General features: G+C 42.7%; 1 protein-coding gene across 7 annotated transcripts in view; it reads right to left on the minus strand.

Moving 5' to 3' along the window:
- Positions 1 to 2,036: 2,036 nt before the first annotated feature.
- The window catches only part of LOC102695681 (spermatogenesis-associated protein 16), a 33,908-nt gene continuing 13,832 nt past the window's right edge, over positions 2,037 to 22,112 (minus strand). For 5 of the 7 annotated variants that reach the window (XM_015360894.2, XM_015360893.2, XM_015360895.2 and 2 more), the window contains 7 exons: positions 19,304 to 19,388; positions 15,675 to 15,822; positions 14,553 to 14,699; positions 12,404 to 12,516; positions 9,759 to 9,923; positions 7,596 to 7,679; positions 2,037 to 2,332 (listed from right to left, as the gene is read on the minus strand). In XM_015360894.2, the coding sequence (XP_015216380.2) occupies positions 2,171 to 2,332; positions 7,596 to 7,679; positions 9,759 to 9,923; positions 12,404 to 12,516; positions 14,553 to 14,699; positions 15,675 to 15,822; positions 19,304 to 19,388 (904 nt within the window). In that variant the 3' untranslated portion in view covers positions 2,037 to 2,170. Of the gene's footprint in view, positions 2,333 to 7,595; positions 7,680 to 9,758; positions 9,931 to 12,403; positions 12,517 to 14,552; positions 14,700 to 15,674; positions 15,823 to 19,303; positions 19,389 to 22,112 lie in introns of those variants that run through there. The other 2 variants (XM_015360896.2, XM_015360898.2) reach the window with 2 other exon arrangements.

Genomic DNA, 22,112 nt, shown 5'->3' on the forward strand with positions numbered 1-22,112 from the left:
TGTAAAAAAATGATACCAGAGGTACAAGAGTTTGTTAGATTTCTCCTTGTTGTATCCTGAGATTCCTATAGCTCTAATAAGCACTATGACTATCCATCTATTCACACAGCATGAATCACAGAATTGAAGAAAGATTATAAAGCTCAGATGTGACATGTAACTTTAAAGACGAGCATTTAATATATATATATGTCCAACAACATTGTAGCTCAGTTGTACTCTTGAGAAAGTTCTATGGGACAGTGGTGAGCTCTGTGACTCTGTGCAAATTTCACTTACCCGTTTCTACTTCAAATCAGCTCCTTTGACGCTTCCAACACTATTTCCAATAATTACAACAGAAGATTTAACACACACTGTATCAGTTTGCCGTAATACCTTGAATCCGTTGCATTATGTTTCATATATGAGGTACAAATTACTCTGGAGTGAAAAACCCACAATGCTCCTTTACATCTTCTTACTACAGAGTTCCTTCAGGATATACAACAGTCTCTTCAGTATACAGTACTTAACATTAAGGCTGGCTTTTTAGCAGTTCATACATAGCTTTTGTTCATGAATTTCAGTGAAGTCTGACATTGCGATTTATGCATGTAAAAGTATTTTGCTTTTCACAATATTGTATAATGGAGGTGAAATTCATACAGATCTAAATGAGTTTCTGTGACTTTTTTCATCTACTTTAATAAGCAATTTGCATTAGGCTGCTTTGCAATTATTTACAAATTCAAAAGATGATGGGATTGGTAAATATTGGAGCAAGTAAAGGTTTATTCCATGCTGAAAAGACAAGAAAAGAAACAACGTTTCGGCTGTGCAGCCTTCTTTGGGTGTGTGTAAGTTAGAATATATTGTAGCGCTCTTCGGCCGCTACAATATTTTATACAAATATAAATGGTGGTATATTTAGTAAATATTGCACAAGTACTATTCAAAAGGATTTCGGACAATCAGCACTAAAAGTTAAATGAAACTTGTTTCAAGTAAATAGCACACATGAACACACGTGTTATCCGATTTCTTACTGAGCAAAGCATTACAGTACGTGTCTCATGCCGGTTAAGGCCAATAAGTTGAAGACACTACTGTTGACATGGAACAAGATTGCAATAGGAAGCACCCGAGTGACCGCGGCCGAAAAATAAGAGGCTGCAGCATGGAGCAAAAAAAAAAAATACTGTTCATGTAGACATCCTTCTGTCTGCGCGAATATCCCTGCAGCGCAGAGGGGAACCGCGGGATGATCCGCCTTCTCCGGGGCTGTGAGCTCCAGCAGGGCCGGGGCGCTCGCCGGGCCGGTCGGGGGAGGGGGTCCCCGGACGGGGGTCACGCTCGAAGCTGGCCGCTGCAGCCGATCGATCAACCTCTCAGCCCGCCTGAGAACGGCGAGTGGCCGCCGGCTACAATTGAACAGCATCAATCCTGAAACTGCAGTTCGTGCACTCAAATTTTCTAACCATTTTGTTATCGATTTTTTTTCTTTGTACATGATAATAAACAAGACAGATGCAATTAAAAACAGATGGGGGGGGAGAAAAAAGATTTAACATTTTTTTCGCATTGAGATAGGTAAGCCTCTCTTATCAAGAGGTCTGATTTTTCTGAGAATTTCTGAGATTTTAGTTGAACGTTACTGAATTTGTTTCAGTAAGAAATTGTGACCATCAAATCCCCTTTACGACACCCTCTAACATTTTTTTTTTCCGAAAAGCATTTGCTGTTAATTTGTTCACATGCACACTTAACATTTCTAAACCACAGCTTGAAAGTGTTTAAAACTATTAATCAGTTGGCTCGTAACTGAAACACTTGAATACATTTTGAAGCCTTTTCTATCCCCTCCCCACCACGATGTTAAAAGCAGAAGGCAGGTTTCTGTGGTCGCTGACGGTGCTTGACGGCAGCGCTGATGCCAGAAACGAGGGGATACCACTTGTCCTTTTGCTGCTTTCAACACCGAAGTGAGAACACAGAAAGGGAGACCGTGTTCCCTCAAAGTAAGCAAGGAAAAATGTAAATAAGGACGAAGCCAATGGACTCACAAACTCCATTTATTTCTGCCAGCTAAGACTAATGAGGGGCGAGAGCGTCTTGCTGGAGACGGGGCTTCGCGAGGGGACGCCTCATTAGTTTGAAGACAGGCCTTTGTGGTCCTGCTTGCGGTGTATTAATGTCCAGCTCCGGGGGGGCCTCTCTCTGCTGCTGGCTGGGGCTGCTCTGCCCTTCCCCTCCTCCTTCGCGCCCGCTGCTTCCTGGCCGCCGCGCTCGGCTTTCTTCTCCGCGGAAAGTCAGCCCCCAGGTGATGGATAAGATCTTCCAGCAATCCCACCTGCAAAAAAAACGGCAAAAGTTCCTTTGTACTTAACTTTATAAATGTTACCTATTACTGAGGTTGAGTATATTTGGCTAAGACATTTGTGAGAACCGTGATTCTCCAAATAAATGAACCAAATATTAAATTCTGTTTCACTTTGTGGGTATCCCACCAGGTTTGTGCTCTGTGACGTATTTAGTTGTTTTGAAGAATAGGCAAATGCCTTTCTGTGGAGTGGTGGTGAGTGTGAATGGACTTTAGTGGTGTAAAGCAGATAAACTCTGCATGATTAAGAAATAAATTTTATAAAGCAAATTTCTTTAAGAAGAAAAGAACCACACCAGAGGTGGTGGTGTACAGTGTAAGTGGAATTGTTACTGGGAAAGAAATTAGAGTTCTCTGGGCTTATGGCAAGGGCTACAGTTCTATTAAATCAAAATGTAATTTAAATAAAGGTGTTGCCTTGTGCAGCATCTTGCACAGTGGATTAGTGCGCAATGGAAGAATAACTGAACAGACTCCAGTTTCCTCCAGAATCCTGCCTAAATTTCCAACTGAGCTGTGCAACAAATTTAGTATTCTCCTAGATGCTAAAGTACCAACCTGCTTCAATTCCACTTAAACGCTGCATTTGTACCGGGATGTGTTTTATGAACTGAAGGATAAATTGCGAGAATATTGTAATGGTACAGAAGTGTCTGTCATTAATACAAGCACAGGAGGATGCAACTAAAAGCAGTGTAATGTACGTTCTGGTTACAATAATAAACACATTCTTCCAGCATGTGAAAAGTATGATTTTAGCTGCTATTCTTTTTTGGCTTTCACAACCGACTAATGTACAGCAGGTCTTATAATCTGTGCATTCGTAATTGAATACACTGTAACTCCTTCCTAAAGAAAGCTGTAGGCACTGAGTAGCTCAGTATACTGCAGAGTAATTTGCAGCAAGGTGCAAGACTAGGTGATGTCTGGTGTGCTCACTGCAGCAGATGGTCATTAACATGCTGCCAGGAGCCCAGTGGGAAGTATATTATTAAGAACCTCACCCTATTTTACCAGGCATTGATTGTTGTGCTTTCATTGATAACACAGGTACAGCACTGGACTAATTAGATTTGATGACAAAGTTTACACTGCACATCCTCTGGATTGTTAAAAATGTGCCCCCTATTTTTACAGACCATTTATGCCATTGACAAGAAAACATTGTTTTCTGTTATTAAAGTCTTGCAAGTGTAGGGGAGCTGGTGTGGTGACGTCCGCACCCTCACTGCGCGTAGCAGGGTCCTCAGTTGCCTGGGCTGGGGGAGGTCTACTTTAGCTTATGCGCCAGAGACCCGGGTTCGCGCCCCAGGTGTTCGGGACGGAACGGGGTGGCGGCGGGCACGACCCCGCGCGGAACTGCAACGATCACACAAGCAACTGACCAGGCAGGTAAACAGGAATGAGGTTACAGCTCTAACCAGTCGTGCAGGGTTTATAACACTGTTAGATCAGACTGACTGAAAGAGCTCCTTTGTGTTGCTGAGTATTTGTGTGGGGGGTTCCCAGTATTTTTGTATGTGTTGCTTAGCAAGAGGAGAGTAATTTCAGTTTTGTACTGTTCAGGGATTTACAAAAGAGACCCAATTAATAATATGCATTTGCCAAAGTTCAAGAACAGAAAGATTTCTCCACCCCACTGCTGATGAAATTAGAAAACAATATTATCAGATAAATTAGAATTGGAATTTGTAAGTAAATGCGTTTTTTTTTACTTTTTGTCGAGTAAAAAATAAGCAGTTCTATTTCCTCTAATTGCATTAGAAATGCTTAAATCATTAATTTTTCAAAATATCATTTTTAGAACTGTGAGTCTTGTGATCTACTTCATGCCTCAGTGGAATATCCAAAAACAGAAGTGACTCCTAAACCAACCAAAATTGAAGGTTTGTCACTACAAGAACAACTTAACAGAGTATTGCATGGGATTGTGGGAAATGCTCCATAATCATTTTTTACTTAACTAGACAAGTCAATGGAGAACAAATTCTCCTTTACAGGAAGAGGTCCAGGTAAAGTTCAGTACAAATTCTCCTTCTCTTGCTCTTCTCTACATTTATCACTATGGTGAGAAAAAATAATGTCGACCTAAACACAGCTGCCAGATGTAGGCCAGACATCCAGGCTGGAATGGAGTTTGGCAGGGGGCTCGACAGGAGTTGGGCAGGGAGCTGGACAGGAGCTGGTCAGGGGGCTGGGCAGAAGCTGGGCAGGAGTTGGGAAGGGGGCTGGACAGGAGATGAGCAGGGGGCTGGACAGGAGATGGGCAGGGGGCTGGACAGGAGGTGGGCAGGAGTGGGCAGGGGGCTGGACAGGAGGTGGACAGGAGTTGGGCAAGGGGCTGGGCAGGAGATGGACAGGAGCTGGGCAAGGGGCTGGGCAGGAGCTGGGCAGGGGGCTGGACAGGAGCTGGTCGGAGAACAGTCTGGAACAGCCTGGAACAGCGAGGTTGAGAAAAGATATCAGGCAAGATGCTGCAATCAGAGCAGCTCTATCATCAGCAATCCTAGCCTCCGTGAGCACAAACTGGCTTTGAAATCGGTTGTTTCAAATCGGTGAGAAAAATCACAGGGGGAAAGCAGGGGGCTGAATTTACCCTGCAGGAAAACTGCCCATCCAATTCATTCACTACAGAGCAGGCAATTTTCTCACAGGGAAAATAACGACCCCTGGGTGGACAATAAGTCCAAATCAGGTTCGGGAAGCGATGTGTGTTGTCACACTCAGCTTGAATGAACAAAGAGGCAGTGCCAGTGCCATTCATATTTCTTATTAAGAGAAAGGAATTCAGGTGGGTGGAAGACACCATCACAAGACTGTATTTCACAGCCATAGTCATTTCTTATTGAGACTATGTAGAAGACTTCTGGGGCCACTGTGTTAAAGGTCGGGGTGATAGAAGCATGTCATGTAATTAAAGAATTTTTCCTATAGGAATTTTAAAATAAAAAAATGTTTGCACTGAAATAATGGCATTTTCCATGTTTAGCATTCTAATTTTAAAACACAGTCTTAAGCTCCCTCAGATTTGATCAGTTTGGCCGGTTGGAATGTGGCGTAAGAAACACCACTGCAGCTGGAGACGGCTGGCACTCAGGAGCCAGCATGGATAGCAAGAGGAATTCTGACCCGCAGACCCAGGACTGACCCAGGACTGTGAGAGACTGACCCAGGACTGACCCGGGACTGCGAGAGACTGACCCAGGACTGTGAGAGACTGACCCAGGACTGACCCGGGACTGCAAAGTACTGACCCAGGACTGCAAAAGACTGCGAGGAACTGACCCAGGACTGACCCAGGACTGCGAGAGACTGACCCGGGACTGACCCGGGACTGACCCGGGACTGCAAGGTACTGACCCAGGACTGCAAAAGACTGCGAGGGACTGACCCAGGACTGACCCGGGACTGACCAGGGACTGCGAGAGATTGACCCAGGACTGCAAAAGACTGCGAGGGACTGACCCAGGACTAACCCGGGACTGTGAGGGACTGACCCAGGACTGCGAGGGACTGACCCAGGACTAACCCGGGACTGTGAGGGACTGACCCAGGACTGTGAGGGACTGACCCAGGACTGACCCGGGACTGTGAGGGACTGACCCAGGATGTGCCTCCGTGTGCTGGCCAGTGTGAGAGCCCTTCACACGTTAACTGCCTCTTTGTTCCAGGGAACGTTTTCAATTTCCCTGTTTTGAGAGAGGATATAATAGGGGTGCTGTAGGACCGCGGGCTATGTCAGCTGGCATGAGTGTGGCACTGTGAGTGTTCAGGTTCGAGGCTTGACCTCTGAGAGAGCAGACTGGGCAGTCGTGGGATGAATGTAACATGTTAGGACCTTAAGAAAAGGTTACAAATGAGAGAAAACCATCTAGCTCATTTGGTAATAAATAGTTAATTGCTCTACATTCTTAAATGTACATCCAAACATTTTGTTTTTCTCATTAATTGCTTCCCTATATTTTGGAGAAAATGTATTTGCAGTGTCAGCATCAGCAACTAAGTATTTTCATATGTGGCCTCTTCTTGCTCAGCATTTCCCATTTTGTATTTATAATTTTTTACTAACAGTATGTAATATCCTGCACTTGTCTATATTACATAATTACATATCATATGCAAGGTGTTTGCTCAGTTGTAAATTTTATTTAAATCTTCTTAAATTTAATTTCCAGCTTCTGGTGTTTGCTAATCCTACTTATTTGGTATTATCTACAGACTTGACTAGTTTATTAACTAGATCAGAATCTAGATCACTGATAGATATGAAGAGCAGTGACCCTAGTTCAGACCCTTGCAGTACCCCTCTAATTACATCACCCCAGTTTAAGTGTTCACCCCTTATCTGTACCCAGTATCCTGATACAAAGTACCTGGAGATGTCGGGACTGAACCTGGGACCTCATACATGAAAAGCATGCACTGTGCCCTTGTGCCACATCCTCAAAATACCCGTACTCAGGTGTGAGGTTACCGGGGAGACAAGCATTTCTGCTCCTGTTCCCTTCATCTCCCCTCTGGAACCGTCAGGGGCTTCCTGCTCTGGGATCAGCAACTCCAGCCCCTGAGTGTCCCTCCCCTGAATCCCCAGGCTACAGCGCTGGCTACTGGCCACTCTCAGACTGTGCCTGCTGTTCATGGGCTCACTGGTTCACATTAAAGACCACTCTTTACCAGCATGCAAAGGGTGTACATTTTAAAAGACTTTGAAGTTCAATCTACCTGAAACTACACTCAGGTGACATATAGACAATTGCAGAATGTGACTAAACAAATAAAAAAAATACTAAACTGCATCTATGGAATTTAAAAATAAAAGAGTAACTATGTTTTACAAAGCATGACCTACAAAGTTAAGGATAGTGGCCAGACTGTATGCTGTAGACTGTTGCATTGCACATAGAAGCCAAAGCCTGCAGTCACTGCAAAGAACTCCTTTCCTTCTGTAGTGAATAAATTCCACCTTGCTGATGAAACCCAACAGCTATACTTTTTTAACACCTTTTGTTTTCAGTGGCAAATATCTTATTTTTACCTTCTAGCCTACGTACTGGATAATCAGTTTCTTCTCACTTAACACTTTTTAATAGAAATTTCACCTTGTTATAACCACTAACAGATGGCTATATTTTTTACATTAATCTGACAAATGCACGAGATGTCTTTCAAGCGCATCTTTCCCCACTAGAATATCCTGTTCCTTAGACGTCACATTTCTCTTCTTTCATTTTACCTTTTGCATTTCATTCCAAACACATTCTTTATCAGTCTGGCTTCCTTCAAGGGTGGCCATGGTGTCTGCCATTAGCGTGTGCAGCTGTGGCACAGAGATAAAAATTATCAGAGCACTATTCACACCTACTGCAATAACGGCTCTAAACACACAGATTTAAAAGCTAATTAAAAAATCATTTGTAGGATGATTTTATTACTCATTCTTCACACAATAAGGACGGTGGTCTTGCATATTTCTTCAAGGAAGCTAGATAGAATTTAAATACTTTGAAAGAGGAAAATTGTGTGAAGATTTCTTACCATTTATTCATCGTGATGTGAAGAAGGAAACCATCCATGTGTACATGTGGAAACTTTATACCAATACACCTACAGGCTTGTGTGATAAAAAAAAGCCAGTACATTCACGCATCACTGTTGTAGATGTTCAATTTTCAGAATCATATGTTGCACACAGATAGCTGGTCTACAATTCAGCTTCCAGTGAGGTTGGTTATGATTTTTCTTACTTCTTGAAAGAAAGGAGATAAATGTATGTTTAGGGGTTTCTCAGTAGAAACTGGTTGAATGAGGGAGACTTGCATAGCTCTAATGCATCCTGTGAAAGAAACAGAACTTGATATACTGTATATTGTATCAGGTGCAGTTACCTTGGAAGCACACTTATCCCTTTAAATATCCTCTCCTGAGCAGTTCTAGTGTTTCCTGTCAGTGAGTGCTAGGCAGAGCTGACCAGCTCAATAAATCAGTGTGGCAGCGGCTGATTATCACAGTGTGCTCGGCAAATGTAACACCCCTCACTGCACACCTGCACAGGGTCACTGGCTGAACTGTGAGTAGCAGCTGGCCCAAAGAGAGCCGTGGGTAAGGCGAGACAGATAGGCACAGTGGTCCCTTGCGCTAATAGCAGAGGGAGGGGGACAGTTGGTGAAAATGACTGTCTCCACATGGAGAAGCAAAGCCGGGGAACCTCTACAGCCTCATTCTAAGGGTCTTTTTCTTGACGTCACTCCTCTTTATGGAGCAGTCTTGGTAAGGGCTTAGGACTACAGCCTGTGTGTCCTGCACAAGAAGCCACTGGACATCTGTGGAAGTCCTTCATGTCTGACACATCAGCTGGCTGGAAAATGCACCTGTTCCTACATACTGTACTTCCTTTGATGTACAGATTTATGTGGGACTTGTACAGGAGACGGCGTGTATGCACACCATCTTATTCACTTACAAATTTGCTTTCAAGTTTTTGTTTCTTAGTGTCAGCTTTAGTCCCACCTTTTAACTTGAGATCTATCACTTCTGTGCTTAGCACTGATGAAACCAAAGCTTATTGTCAACTAATACCTGGCATGCTGTGGTGCTTCAGGCCTGGACCAGCTGCCTAGGACACCTGAAGACTTAGGTGTTAAAGACTTTAAATACGGATCCACTTTCCTTTCTGCAGGGCACTGACTAAAGAGCATGCAGCTTCAAGACCTTTAAACTGAAGGAACAGTGGAGGAAAACAAAGGGAGCATCTAACAGAAAGGGTTTTTAATGCAGCTGGCTGGAGGCACTCTGCTCTGAATAAGCATTTCTTGGAACGAAAAAGGCACAACAGCCGATCTGCACCAAGCAGCAGTGACCCTTAAATTTAATACCTTAAACAAGTTCATGAATCTGACCCGCTGAGCCCATCTAAATCCCCCAGCAATTAGAGGACCCAGTTCTCTGTTCATTGCTGATTTTGTCGCAATATCACATAAATCAAGCTGCATTGATCTGTTTTAATCTCGCTGCAGAGCGGCACTAATCTACTAGAGAGGCAATTATAGAGCTTCATCACAATATCCGAAAATGAGGTTTTCTTTAAAATTTATGCCACCTCATCCAGCCTTCACACACATGCACACACACAAAACTGACTCGCCTTTAGTTCATTTATTTTTTTAATATCATAAATATTCAAACCAAATCACTGCTTATTGGTGTGCATAATTCAGAACTTAAATAAAATACCTAGCCTAGTTCTTTCATTTTGTGCACTATTAATGGATGCCTTAATCATTACTACATCTCTCCAAATGCAAGTTCTCTGAACTTCAGAGGTGTAGCTAAGGTCATGGAGTTCTGCTGTCAATGCACAGAGGCAGTTTGCACTAAAACAAGGACAGAAGCTGCTCACCAGCTCAGTGTCCTCCTGACTGATGTCCTGTAGATAGGGAGCGACTGCGAGTTCAGCCAGAGCTTGATGAATCACCTGCGAGTGCTCAGTGACACGCTGCAATTGGCGGAGGTAGCTTGCGTATTGCAGCTTCTGAATCACCCCCGAACCTGCAGAAAAACCATCCTGCCGACTCCGAGGAGAAACACGAGAGAGTGAGGAGAGACAACACAGACCAACGCCACACTTCCTGCAAGACAACCCAGCACCATGTTTCTGTCTTGGCTTCAACTTTCCAAGCAAGAGACATGTTTTGTGTTGTGTTTTGAAACAACATTCTGTAGCTCAAGCTGTTCCTTACCTGAAAGAGACACCTCCTACCTTACAAACCACTTTTGTTAACTTTGATAGGAAAACTAAGTAATTCTAGACAGAAGAACACAATATAAGGTAAGTCTGAGTTTTTAAAATACCGACATTTATGTTTGACATAGAAGGAGACACGGCTTCAGTGCTCCAGCAAGTGTTGACTGATCCCACATGACCTGATTCAAGGGTGCCTAGAAAATGTTCGCTGTGCCCCTGCAACTCTGTATGTGGAATCTGCTGCCCAATTTCACTCTTAAAAGCATTTGCCATTAATTTACAAATGCAGGCCTTTGGTTGGGCTTTGACACAACATTTCATGGCTCTGAATTTCAGTGAATCTGATCTTCTCTTTCAAGACTGCAAAGGCTCCGTTCACATGCGAGCAAGAGTCAGAGGGACTGTATGCAGTTCTCAGATGAGCAGCCTGAGTGCACCATGGTTTGTTTTTAACAGGAAAGCCTGCAGCTTCGGTGAGGTGCTGGATAATGCAGAATGTGGGCCGCCGATGACTTTTTATGGCCTGGGGCTCTTTGAGGTTCAACGTGGAGCCTCTTCGGATCCCCGAAGTAGCTAATTCTGGGTTCTGGGAACAATTCCCCATTGCCTTGCCAGTTTCCATCTCATTTGTTTAGGCTGAGGTTGTCCTGCTATGCTACTCTGAGCCATTCATCCTCTTTATTGTTGCAGATATATATCCCCAAGCGTGCATCATTTTTCACCAGCACTGCCTGCCCTCCTGGGGGGGCGGGGGGGGGCTTGCTGTGTCTTCAGCTCAGGGGTGTTGGCTTTCTAGATCCTGAAATAGCTCCCATCCCGAGATGTGTCCTTTTTCCCCTGCAAGTATTGTACATCTCTGCCCCCCCCTCCCCACCATCCCCAGTCTTGAGGAATGTCTTGCCTCAGGCACACTCACGGGTGGTACACAAAGTTTCCCCTAACGCATCCCCCCCTTCGTGAATGGAAAATGCAAAAACGGCAAGGATAACCCGCCCTTCCCAGGCATAAAAGATATGAATGCCTGTTTGGCTAGAAAAAGTATCACCTCCCCCTCCCCTTCCTTCTTCTGCAACCAGGGAAAAGTACCGGCAGCCTAATGTGGTCTAATGTGGCCTCATTATAAAAGCCCATGCATGGCGGGGGAAGGGAGTAATATTCATGACAGTTTTGACTATAACCTGTAGCAGTTGTGACATATCCTGTTCTCACCGCTGAAGTAAGAGCTGGTGAATCCCTGCAGTGGGACGTGGTATTCAGTTAAGCCCTGACAGGCTTGTGCTTTAATGAGGCTGTAAAGGCCTTCATCTCCGTTCCTTGATAGGTGATAGACTGTGGTACCAAGATCTCCCCCTCAGCAGCTTAGAGCAATGTTCTCCGAGCTATTACATAAACATGGCTGCAAACTGCAGAGCGTCCTGTGCTCGGAGCCAGGGGAATGGTATCAGCAGCCCTGGAGGCTCTGCGGGACTGTGGTCCTGGGCGCGAGGCCCTGGGTGCGGACGTCTGAGGCACAGTTCCTTGCTGAGGGAGAGTGAAGGGCCCTATATTGCCTTTCTTCACATCAAGCACCCTGTCAGGGAGACCTACCAGCTGTGTCTTTACTTGTAACGCGAGAGTTCCTGAGGCATGGAGCTGCTGGGCTTTCCTGCTCCTTTTTTATAGAAAAAAAACTTCAGAGCATTGACGCATTTACTATAATTCATTATTATTTTTACTACTATTAGTTATGCTTTAACTTTGTCATTTAAGACCCCCAAGAGCTCAGTATTTAATGCTGACGTCCTGAGTCATTTTAACTTAGCAGCACAGATTGTGGTCTTTCTGTGGTTATCCAAAGCCCTGCCAACCGAGCCGAAATTTCCTCACATCTCTGACTGTTGTTCCACCAGTACTTTGAGATCTGTGGGAGTTAGAGGAAGGCCCAGCTCTCCGATAAGTATGTATGCTCCTTGTTTAGTTGCTTCATATTTTGACACATATTGGCATTTCCTCTCTGTCAAAACTGCTCCTATTTATATATAGCAGGACCATATGCGATTACAGCCGATCTGCTGATGTTTGTGAGCTGCGATGCTGTGTTTCCCGGGCCCAGTGCTGAGGTGTGAGCTCAGGCTCCAGACCATGTGAATGTTTCTGGGTCACTGTGCGGTTCGAGAATGTGCCGTGATGCCGGACTGGAGCTGGGTTTGACTGGCAGTACCATGCAACACATGGCCCCGTCTTTAGCATCTGGTGGATGTGTCCCTTCTCAGCAGGTACACATCTCTCGTTTTAACATTTAAACACAGGCTTATACCCACAGCTAACTTAGTGCATCTGATAAAATCTAACACTGGAAGAACCCTTTTCCCCAGGGTGTGGATGTTCCTCTCCACGTCTTCTGAAGCCCGGGGGCAGGACAGCAGCGTATTTTCTTAAAAAAGAAAAAAAATAGAATGACTCACTGTTTCTAGACCACATACTCATTCTTCTTATGTAGTGAATCTCATATATATATATAATATTGATACATCTTGCTTATGGTCAATAAATTGCTCCTTTATGCGAAATAATAGAAAACGCATTTTGTCAGAATAGTGTTACAGTAACTGTGACAGATATTCTGGTTGTTTCCTGCTGCTGTCACATCAGTCGTGACCTGTACCAGGCAGGGGAGCAGTTTTACACAACACAAAGATGAAAATACAGCTTTCTGAAGAGGCTTAAGCCTCGGTTTGTTGCATTTCTCTCACACTCAGACTCAGGTCACCAGCAAGCATGAAAGGGTTTTAATAGGTGTGGTAGGTACAGTGTGTGCTACAGTACACCTTTCAGTGTGCAAACTGTGCCGCTTGGAGCTCTTTACAAATTTGACCCACACGAATGGATAAAATGAGAGCAGAGCTCCCGTAAAAACTACAGAAAGGAAAACTTGATATTTTGTTTTGAACCTTCTCCTTCAATGCATAACACCGCAAAACATTGATCTTCTTTTTTAAACACTGCACATTCAATATGTCATCTGATGTGCAGCCTTGTTTCTGTCTACTTTTTCAGCCCTCCTAAGCTAAAACACTTCTGAAAGCACATTTGAAAGTGCAATGTGACTCACTACATTTGCCACACAGGCAGAAGGTTAATGAAAGAACAATGCATGCCATACTTGTCAATAAACGTCCTGCGCCATTGGTTCTGAGTCCCAGTGCCAGTGTCATTCCTCCAAGCATTTGCACAAAGATTATCTGAAGCTTAGCATTTCAAACTATTGTTACAGCAAATCTGAAAACCTTTTTTTGACAAGCCTATAATTACTTCCTTAAAGGTTCAGATCCTGATAGTCTTTTCATCCAAGACATTGCAAGTGCACTGCCCTCTCTGGAGGGTGTATCTGTCTCAGAGCCGCTGGGCAAGAGCCGAGCTCTTCAGCCTCTGCAATGACATCACCACAACGGCCACAGCAACCTGGCACCCTGGGGTTATCGTTTCCAGGATGAAAGTCTTTTCAGGATGTTGAACAATGAGCAGAAAAGGCACAGGCCCATTACTTAAACAGTCATAGCAACACAGGTCGATCTCTGAAAAGGTAAATTTTTTATGCAAATTAAATGGAGTTTGGATGCATTGTGACCACACCTCCTAGGTGTGGAGCCTCTTCAGTTTCAGTTGTGTTGACAACCTGGAATTAACCCCTGCTTGGTCCTTTGCAGCTCATACACTGACAGCTCCACACAAAAATATTTTAAATATTATATTAATATTTTAAATGTTGTATCTTTCTCATAGGAAAAATAAAATGAAAAGAACAGAGAACAGAGAAGTGATCAACTAAATGTGGAAGGTATTAGGGTTTTGTAAAAGAGATGATAAGAGGAGAACTGACTTTTTTTTTAAAGAGGCATCTTGCTTTCTTTAAAGTGCCTCTTCATTAAGTGCCAGGATTACTTTTTAATATAAAATAAAACCGCACACAGATGGCATATTATATGCCTGCCTGTTTCTGTTTCCAGAGCACTTTTCCCACAGTACAGTATGTGTAGCTTAAAGATGAATTCAAGATTTGGGATGTGTTAAAATGCAGCTCAGTGACAGTTTGACATTCTAATCAGTGTGGAAGCAGCTATACAAGTTATACAAGGGTAATGGTGATAATGTAATATTGTCAATTTGCTACCAAAAAAGACACCCTTTATAAACTTCTCAAGAACCTCAAGTAGATTACATCTATGAAGTTATAGCAATGCGGTTCCTTCCCACGTATTGTGTGAATTTAAATTATTTGAAGAGCATTTATTGACAGATATTTAATTAAAAATAAATATTTCATGTTAATTCATCAACAGGAATTTACATGATAAATTGGCTTTGTTTGACTTGACCATCCCAAAAGCGTGGATTTGACACTGATGGTGTGTTTGAGTGCAGTCTTCACGTGTTTTTGAAAATGTAATATCCACATAGGAGTAATTTTACCTGTAAAAGTTGGGTACTTTCTGGTCAACAGTTTGTCTAAGAAGCTTCCATTTTCACATTTCTGGAATCCAAGGGTGATCAAATACCTCTGTGATGAAGGCAGGGCCCAGTTTGTTGTTTGGGGCAGTAAATGAGCAAGGGTTGGATCTAAAGGAAGGAACAATGGTTTTTGCTGAGATATGCTCTTAAGGCACTAACAAAGGAGAGGGTGAGTTATGAGAATAATTTTTCAGTACGGGAAATTCTTGATGACCTCTAATTCAAACTGTTACATTTGCCTCATGACCTTTCTCCTGAGTCACCCTGAGATGCATGTGATACTTTGATGATGAATGGATTTTCTGAATCCCACAAAACTTTTGTGAAAATGAGCTGTATTCTCATTCCCATTTGCCTGAAATATTTTCTCTCAGTTGCTTCTCTTCACAGGAAGAAATAGCATCCACGCAGGCAAACATGCCCATCAAGGTGATGTGTCCATTCAAACATTTTGAAAAGACATTAAAAGGCACCATTACAAATTCACGCAAAACAAGGTAAAGTACTAAAATAAATTAAAGTATCATTTTAAACATCACACTACAAAGTCAGTAAACAGTCCTTAGCAAGCCAGAATTGCACTGAATGTATATATTTTCTACAAGGACTGACAAAGAAAACTGTGAGAAAATTATAGAAAATGTCCCCACTAAGACAATAACTCCAACAAACTGGCAATGTGATGTTGTCCCAATAAAGTAAATACCACTTTTATCAAATAAACTCCTGTCTTCTTTCAAATCTAAAAGTGACAAAACTATCCATTACGTCTAGTACATCAGAGAACCTTAACTTACATTGAGGCAGTGCCAGGGACTCCTAATCTAAAAGCTCTTTTTAAATCTCTTGTACAACAACAGGTGCATTGATGTATTAGCTTGATAAACCTTCCGGAATGAAACAACAAAGACATGGTAGGAAAACCAAGGTTACCTGGGTACAGAGAAACAAGCTTATAGGCTTTACAGCATTGTGGTGCCTTCAGTGGTTAAGAGACGGAGGCTCCAGCGCTGCATGAGCTCGCTGTCTTACTGCAGCTGCACGCCTGGCTCTTGCTGGTCAGGGCTGGGCGGCAGTGCGTACCTGTGAAGAGGTAGGAGGTGTATCCAGAGTGCTGCCTGCTGAAGACATCGGTGACCTCCCTGATGTCCGTGTCCGCCGGCGTCACACTGCAGGGAGTGTACATGGCGGTAAAGCCCTCTGCTGCTGTCACGGCCTCCTCCAGCATGGCCTGGTGGCGAAAGGACAGCAGGGTCACTTTCAAAGATCTCAGAGCAGCAAACACCTTCTTTGGTCTTCTTCAGCAATTGTCAAAAGGTTGTCTCCAATCAGATTGAACAACTGTAGTACAATACACACAGCACCACTGAGGCTCTCCAACCACAGAACAATTAAAAAGAAACATTACATTTCTAGGGTAGTATTAGAATATAAAAATATGTTGCCCTCTGGATATACTATGATTATTAGAGGGCTAATGTCCTATGGTGGTATTAATCGAAAAACTTCTCATATAAATTTAAAACCAGCCTTTGAACAGGAATGTCAGAGCTGTGCATTAATATGTCCTTCATGGCCCCAACATTTCACTTCTGGGTTCGAAGGTCAAATGGGGTGGAAATGAGAATGAATGAGCTGTGGCACATACGCAATAAGATGATGGCAATCTCATTTCTGCCTCCGTCGCTGAATTTCGTTTTACTGCCCACTGAGCATTGCAATATTAAAAAATACATATATCACTCATTTTTTAATATATCGTGTCCAGCTGTATTCAGCCCTGTAGTAAATCATATTCCCATGAAGCCAAGCACTGTACTGGCATTGCGGTACAACAGTACAGAGTTGAGGCTCATTTTTTAAGGCAGAATTATTGGGGAAAAGATCTGTTATGTGCTATTTACCACAGGTTCATTAACTAAAAATACCTAACTTTGATACTTAGAAGGCAGTAACAGAAATCATAAACTGACAAAGAAAGACAAAACCCTGTTTGCAAAACTACAGACCTGCTTATTAGGTAAACATGTCTAAAGAAGGATTGGTTAGCTCTTGGAAAAAGCCACGAGTGTGCAGAGCTCTCTGACCAGAGTCTGGTAACAAGGGTTGGGATTAGTAAGACTACTCAGGAGACCCTGTACAGGCACCAGCAACAGCAGTGAGGGTGAGGAGCTCCTGTGTGCTGGAATAGAAAGAGCAGCTGGTGTGTCTGAAAGAGAGCTTACAATAGTGCAAGGGGAGGGGATTCTGTCTGACGGTGCATGTTTATCTCTCTGTCTTTTGGAATCACGTATGTGTCTGCATTTAAATTGGAAAATTAACCAAGTGCCACAGTGAGATTACATCAGACCCAAAGCTGTGCTGGCCATTATAGAGAAAGTGGCCAGGAAGGTGTGCTGCTCTTTGATGTAATCTTGCACGCCTGCTCTTCCTGCTCTGAGTGCAAGTATACACCCTAGACAATAGCACTGCACTTGAAAGTTCCTCGGGTGCACTTTTCCGAGTACATTTTTATCTTATAGGCACAGGACTGTCTGTTAAGGAAGGCTGGAATACTTTTAACTGCAAATAAAAAAGAAACAAAGTTCAATATTGTGCTGCTATTGACCTCTGTTCTCATTACTACTAGGATCCTTTGGAGGTGAAAGTGTTGTGACCTGCAGTATGAAATTTCAAGCCCCCCTTCAGCACTGTGACGAACACTGCTGCACGCTGCCTGTGGCACACGACCCTTGCTAACGACTCCGGTGCCGACGAGAGCCGTGCATCTGGCTGTGTCAGAAAGCCGCTGTCCCGCCGAGCGTCTGAGCGAGCTGGCTCGCAGAGCACGCTGGGAAACAAATGCTGGACAAACTTTTAAATCCTTTTCAAGGTTTCAGTTTGCTCTGATTTATCACTATGAATGGAAGTTGGATTTTTTACATCAATGTTATTTTTAACATTTCATTTTTAAAATTTTCTTTTTATCTTGTATGTTTCTGAACTGTTCCTTCATTCCAGATTTTCTTAAGTGCTGTTCCTACAAGACATACCACATACATCTGTATTAGGGACTGTCTGCAGGAAAGCAGGAAGTCCTCCACAGCCTGTCTTGCAGCAGTGTGAAACCCTGGGCCAGCCTGAGCTACATGTTAATAGTATACAAATGATTCCACTCAAGAGGAGGTCATTCAAGACATCTTACTCATTTCATAGTTTAGTAGATAATTGAATCTAAAATTTTGTCCAGCGACTTCTCGAAAAAAACACAACTGTGGGCCTCAACCACACAGCTGAGAAGTCTGACACCCACAACTCTGAGAAACAGATTGAGAAATAAAACTAGAAAATAAATGACTAAACAAACTCCAGTCAAACAAACCCTGAAGCTGTCAGCAGACTTCACTTCTACAATGTGTTGGATTTCTTTTTAAAGTCAACAAAAACAATATTTTTATTCTTTCCAAATAATTACTCAGAATACAAAATTTCCAAATGTACCTAATTAGGATAATGCTGTTCAAATAAAATGCTTACATGCGTATAAATATCGGTGCATTTTGTAAAGGAAAATATTTAATGTACTTCAGCCAACTCCAAAAATAAAGGAGGAAATAATAGCAAAATGCCTGGAAAAGGTATCACACTGTGAACCCAATTTATCACAAAGTCAGAGGAGATCAATTATGCCTGACCTTGACAGAGTGCAAATTAAGTTAAAAAATTCTATAGATTTCATTATCTAACAAACTGATAAACACAATGTCAGCTTGGTTTTTGTAAGTTTGAACTGGTGGCATCCATGTCACTTTTCCGCTTCTTTTTTGAATGCTGTAAATTATTTACAATCGAATCTAACATGAAGTGTTATTTCTTTTGGACAGGAAGGTTATCTATAAAATACTCATCTTGACAGGCCATAAATCAGAACTTTTTCTCATGGCATGTTTTTAAATTTGAATTTTCTGACTTATAAAATGAATCCAGTTCTATATTCCTCTGCATTTTCATTTTATTCCCCAAGTTTGGGATCAGAGAGCAAACACTTTTGCCTTTGAATGTGTGCAACATAACAGCCACTGAAATGTTGTCCTTCACCACTAGGAGCAGGAGAAATGAATTCACTTCATCATGATCATATCAGTCAAGGTGCTGTGTTTTGGAGACTGGTCTGCAAGTGCCAGCCCACGGTGCACACGCTCGTGACAGATGAGCTCCAGCTGGAGACGGAGCCTTTCAACAAGAATAACTTAACAAAAAAGGGGGGAGGGTTCAGTTTTGCTCCTGTTTCATCACCGAAAATCTTTTGGAGATCTTCCTTCAACCTCTGGCTATTGAGCCTGAATAAAAACACAGGGGGTGCAAAGACCATCTAGTTTCATGCACAGTGACCGAGGCTCATCAACCCCATCTTTATAAACAACCATTTTAAACTTTTCGACCTCATACAGGAGGAGACCTGCTTTTCGGACTATTAAGAAAATTAATTTTGCTTTCCAACAAGTTAAAAAAAGCAGAAACAATGAATCCCAGGAAATAAAGTGTTAAACCCAGGCAGCAGCACAGAAAGAATTCCACCTAGTTCATTATAAATGGCTTACTGCTATGCAGTGGTCTGGCTGATTGATATGCTAAGAGCTACCTCAGTCGGCAGTCTTTTAAGCAATAATCCTTCATTTGAGGTCTGATTGTGAGACGGGCCCCTCCCTGCTCCAGTGGTCATTAATTCTCACCTGCCAATACAGTTTGATGAGCTTGCTTATATGCTGTTCACTGCCTCCGGACAGCCAGTACATGTAGTCAGCAATCATGGCACTCCTAATGACAAGGACAGAGTAGGCAGACAGTCTCAGACACTCTCCATCAAGATGTAACATCCCTTTTGCTGAGGGAAGGTTCAAGAAAAGGCACATATTCAATAGTAGGAAAACCACAGACTCAAAAAGTGTAACTGGTTTGTTTAGATTAGTGCATACAAAAAATATTGTGTTATGTCATCACTTGTGTTTATCTGGAAGGCAAACAATAACTAAACACAGGATTCTGCAAAAAAAGTATGCACTTTTATCTGCAAAAAAAAGTCACAGTAGTTTATTGTTTCCTATTCTACTATGATGATTGGTTACATCGTCGTCAAAGAAAAGTAAATGACCTGGCTTCCTGCCACAGGGAACATTTTTATTTAATAAACGTTTTGCTTCTGGGCTTAAAGAGATGTCGGCTTGCAACATGATAATAGCAGTGCCACCAGTGTCATGTTTAACACTTGAAGGACAAAGATACAGCAGCCTTCTGTTCTGTCAGTCATGACGGAGGGCTTGCACTAAGACAGGCTATGCCATATTTATATTAAAATACAGAAAAATGATGCCAGCAGACTATTTGTTCTCATTCTGTACATAACACTAGGCTGGGAAATTACAGTTAAACATTGCTCTGTATTTATAAAGCTCACTTTCCATCCTGTTGAGATATATCCCTTTCAGGCTTAATCTCTACCCAGCGGGCACAACCCACACCAGGTCTCATTGCTCCAGATTTGACCAGGCAGCTCAATCCATAGCACCCAGTAGCTGCTGCCAAAAAAGGTCCTTGCTGAAATCAGTTAACAGTAATCCAGGCAATTAGTCAACATTTTAACCTCCGGTTAATGAATGATCCAAAAAGACGCACCCTATCTCTGCACGAGTCTCTGCAGGTGGGGAGGAAGATTAATGTTATGGACATGGCTGGTGATGTCATCACCGTTGCCGGACTGGTTATCGATCGAATTCCTCGAGGGCATATTTGAAGAAAAGCAAAAAAGAGGAAACAATGATATCATTTAGTATTCAGCAGGTCTTGCTGTGTTTTATGGGACCCATGGACAGCTTTTTCTAAAGCGACAACTGAGAAGTGAAGTTGAGCCTGCTGGAAGTCACCCGGAATGTGGAACATTTGTTCCATCCACAGCCAGGTCTGGAATCCCAGTTCCTCGCAGTGCTTGTCAAGCTCACAGAAGGTCAGCGCAGTAGACCTTTGTTTTCAGTTAGATCAATGAAGTTATTTGAGATCCTTATCTAGTGGTGCCTGCCCACTCTTTCCATTAGCCATGGGTACAGATAGAAGCTCAGAGGGTAAACATGTTCATTATGAGTCACAGCACCCACACTGCTGCACACCTCTGTCCCTGCGCAGAGTGACGCACACCAGAAGCCACCAGAAATGAATGTCACCTGCGAAAGAAACAAAACTCTTTTGCATTTCCAAGAGGGAGTACCTGTGAAGCGCTTTGAGTGGAGTGTCCAGAAAAGCGCTATATAAGTGTAAGCAATTATTATAATTATTATTATTATTATTACTGCACTGCCATGACCTCTTGCCTGACCCCCAAGGGAGGCTGTAATGTTATTGCAGCTTTCAGAGCCAACTTGTAGCAAACAGAGTTACAAGAACAACACTTTCCGGGTGCACTGCTCTCTTATTCTGCTCCTGTTACTTCATTTATTTCTCCAATGTGTGAAGAGGTATTGATAACATTGTCTGGCTCAAATCTGCTAACTACACTGGATTTAAGAAAGACAGATCAATTTTCTTCATTTGCCCTTGCAGTACTGGGCTCTGGGATCAGTCTCTGGGATGCTACCTGCGTGGAGTTTGTATGTGCTCTCTGTATGTGCAGTTTAATTGGCTCCTGAGCAAACTGGCCCTGGTGTGAGTGTGTGAATGTGTGTGTGCCCTGTGATGGACTGGTGTCTCGTCCAGGGTGTATCCTGCCTTGTGCCCAGTGTTTGCTTCCCAGAGGCCCTGAACTATATAAAGCCATTAGAAAATGGACGGATGTTAAGGACCTTACACCATGACTATTGTTACACAACAGTTTCATTATCGAATTTCTATCATCTGAAAGCAGTGTGTTTTTTCTTGAATCTCAAAGTATGTACAATACATGCAAGTATAATTCCATTATCTTATCCCCCCATTCTTATTATATGCTGAACGATGAACACATGGTTTCTGGGAGACTTATGAAATCATTAAAGAAATTACATTTTTTTTTTTACAGAAATTTCACAACCTTATTTTAACCCTTTGCCAGTCAGCTCGGCTGGGGAGCTAAGCCATTCGGCAGAGGCTGCCAGTGTCTTGTCAGGGAAAATACACATTACTTCGTCTCTCAAGCTCTTCTCAGCGAAGTGTCAGCTGAAGAAGTCAGCAGGTTATTCTGTGCAAATGTATAAACTCTTCAGAAACAACATTGCACCATGTGTAAAACTACATGAAAAAATCAATATACTGCTATCATAGTGTGCGAGTTAAATTGGTTATATACTGATTGCAATCCATACTGAAATTAGCAAATGTTCAAAATAAAAGATGCCTAGCCTAGCTTTCACCTGCACATGCTAAACAAGTGGAAGCTGCAGCAGTTATCTTTGCTCAACAGAAAAGCCCCAAACATTGTTTTAATGCCATTTAAAATCTTGTCACGGCCCTAGTGCACTACACTTGCACAGAACTATAAAAGACCCTGCCAATAATGTAAATTGATAACTTAATCCC

Source organism: Lepisosteus oculatus, chromosome 13 (assembly GCF_040954835.1).
Source record: "Lepisosteus oculatus isolate fLepOcu1 chromosome 13, fLepOcu1.hap2, whole genome shotgun sequence".
In the NCBI taxonomy this organism is placed as follows: domain Eukaryota; kingdom Metazoa; phylum Chordata; class Actinopteri; order Semionotiformes; family Lepisosteidae; genus Lepisosteus; species Lepisosteus oculatus.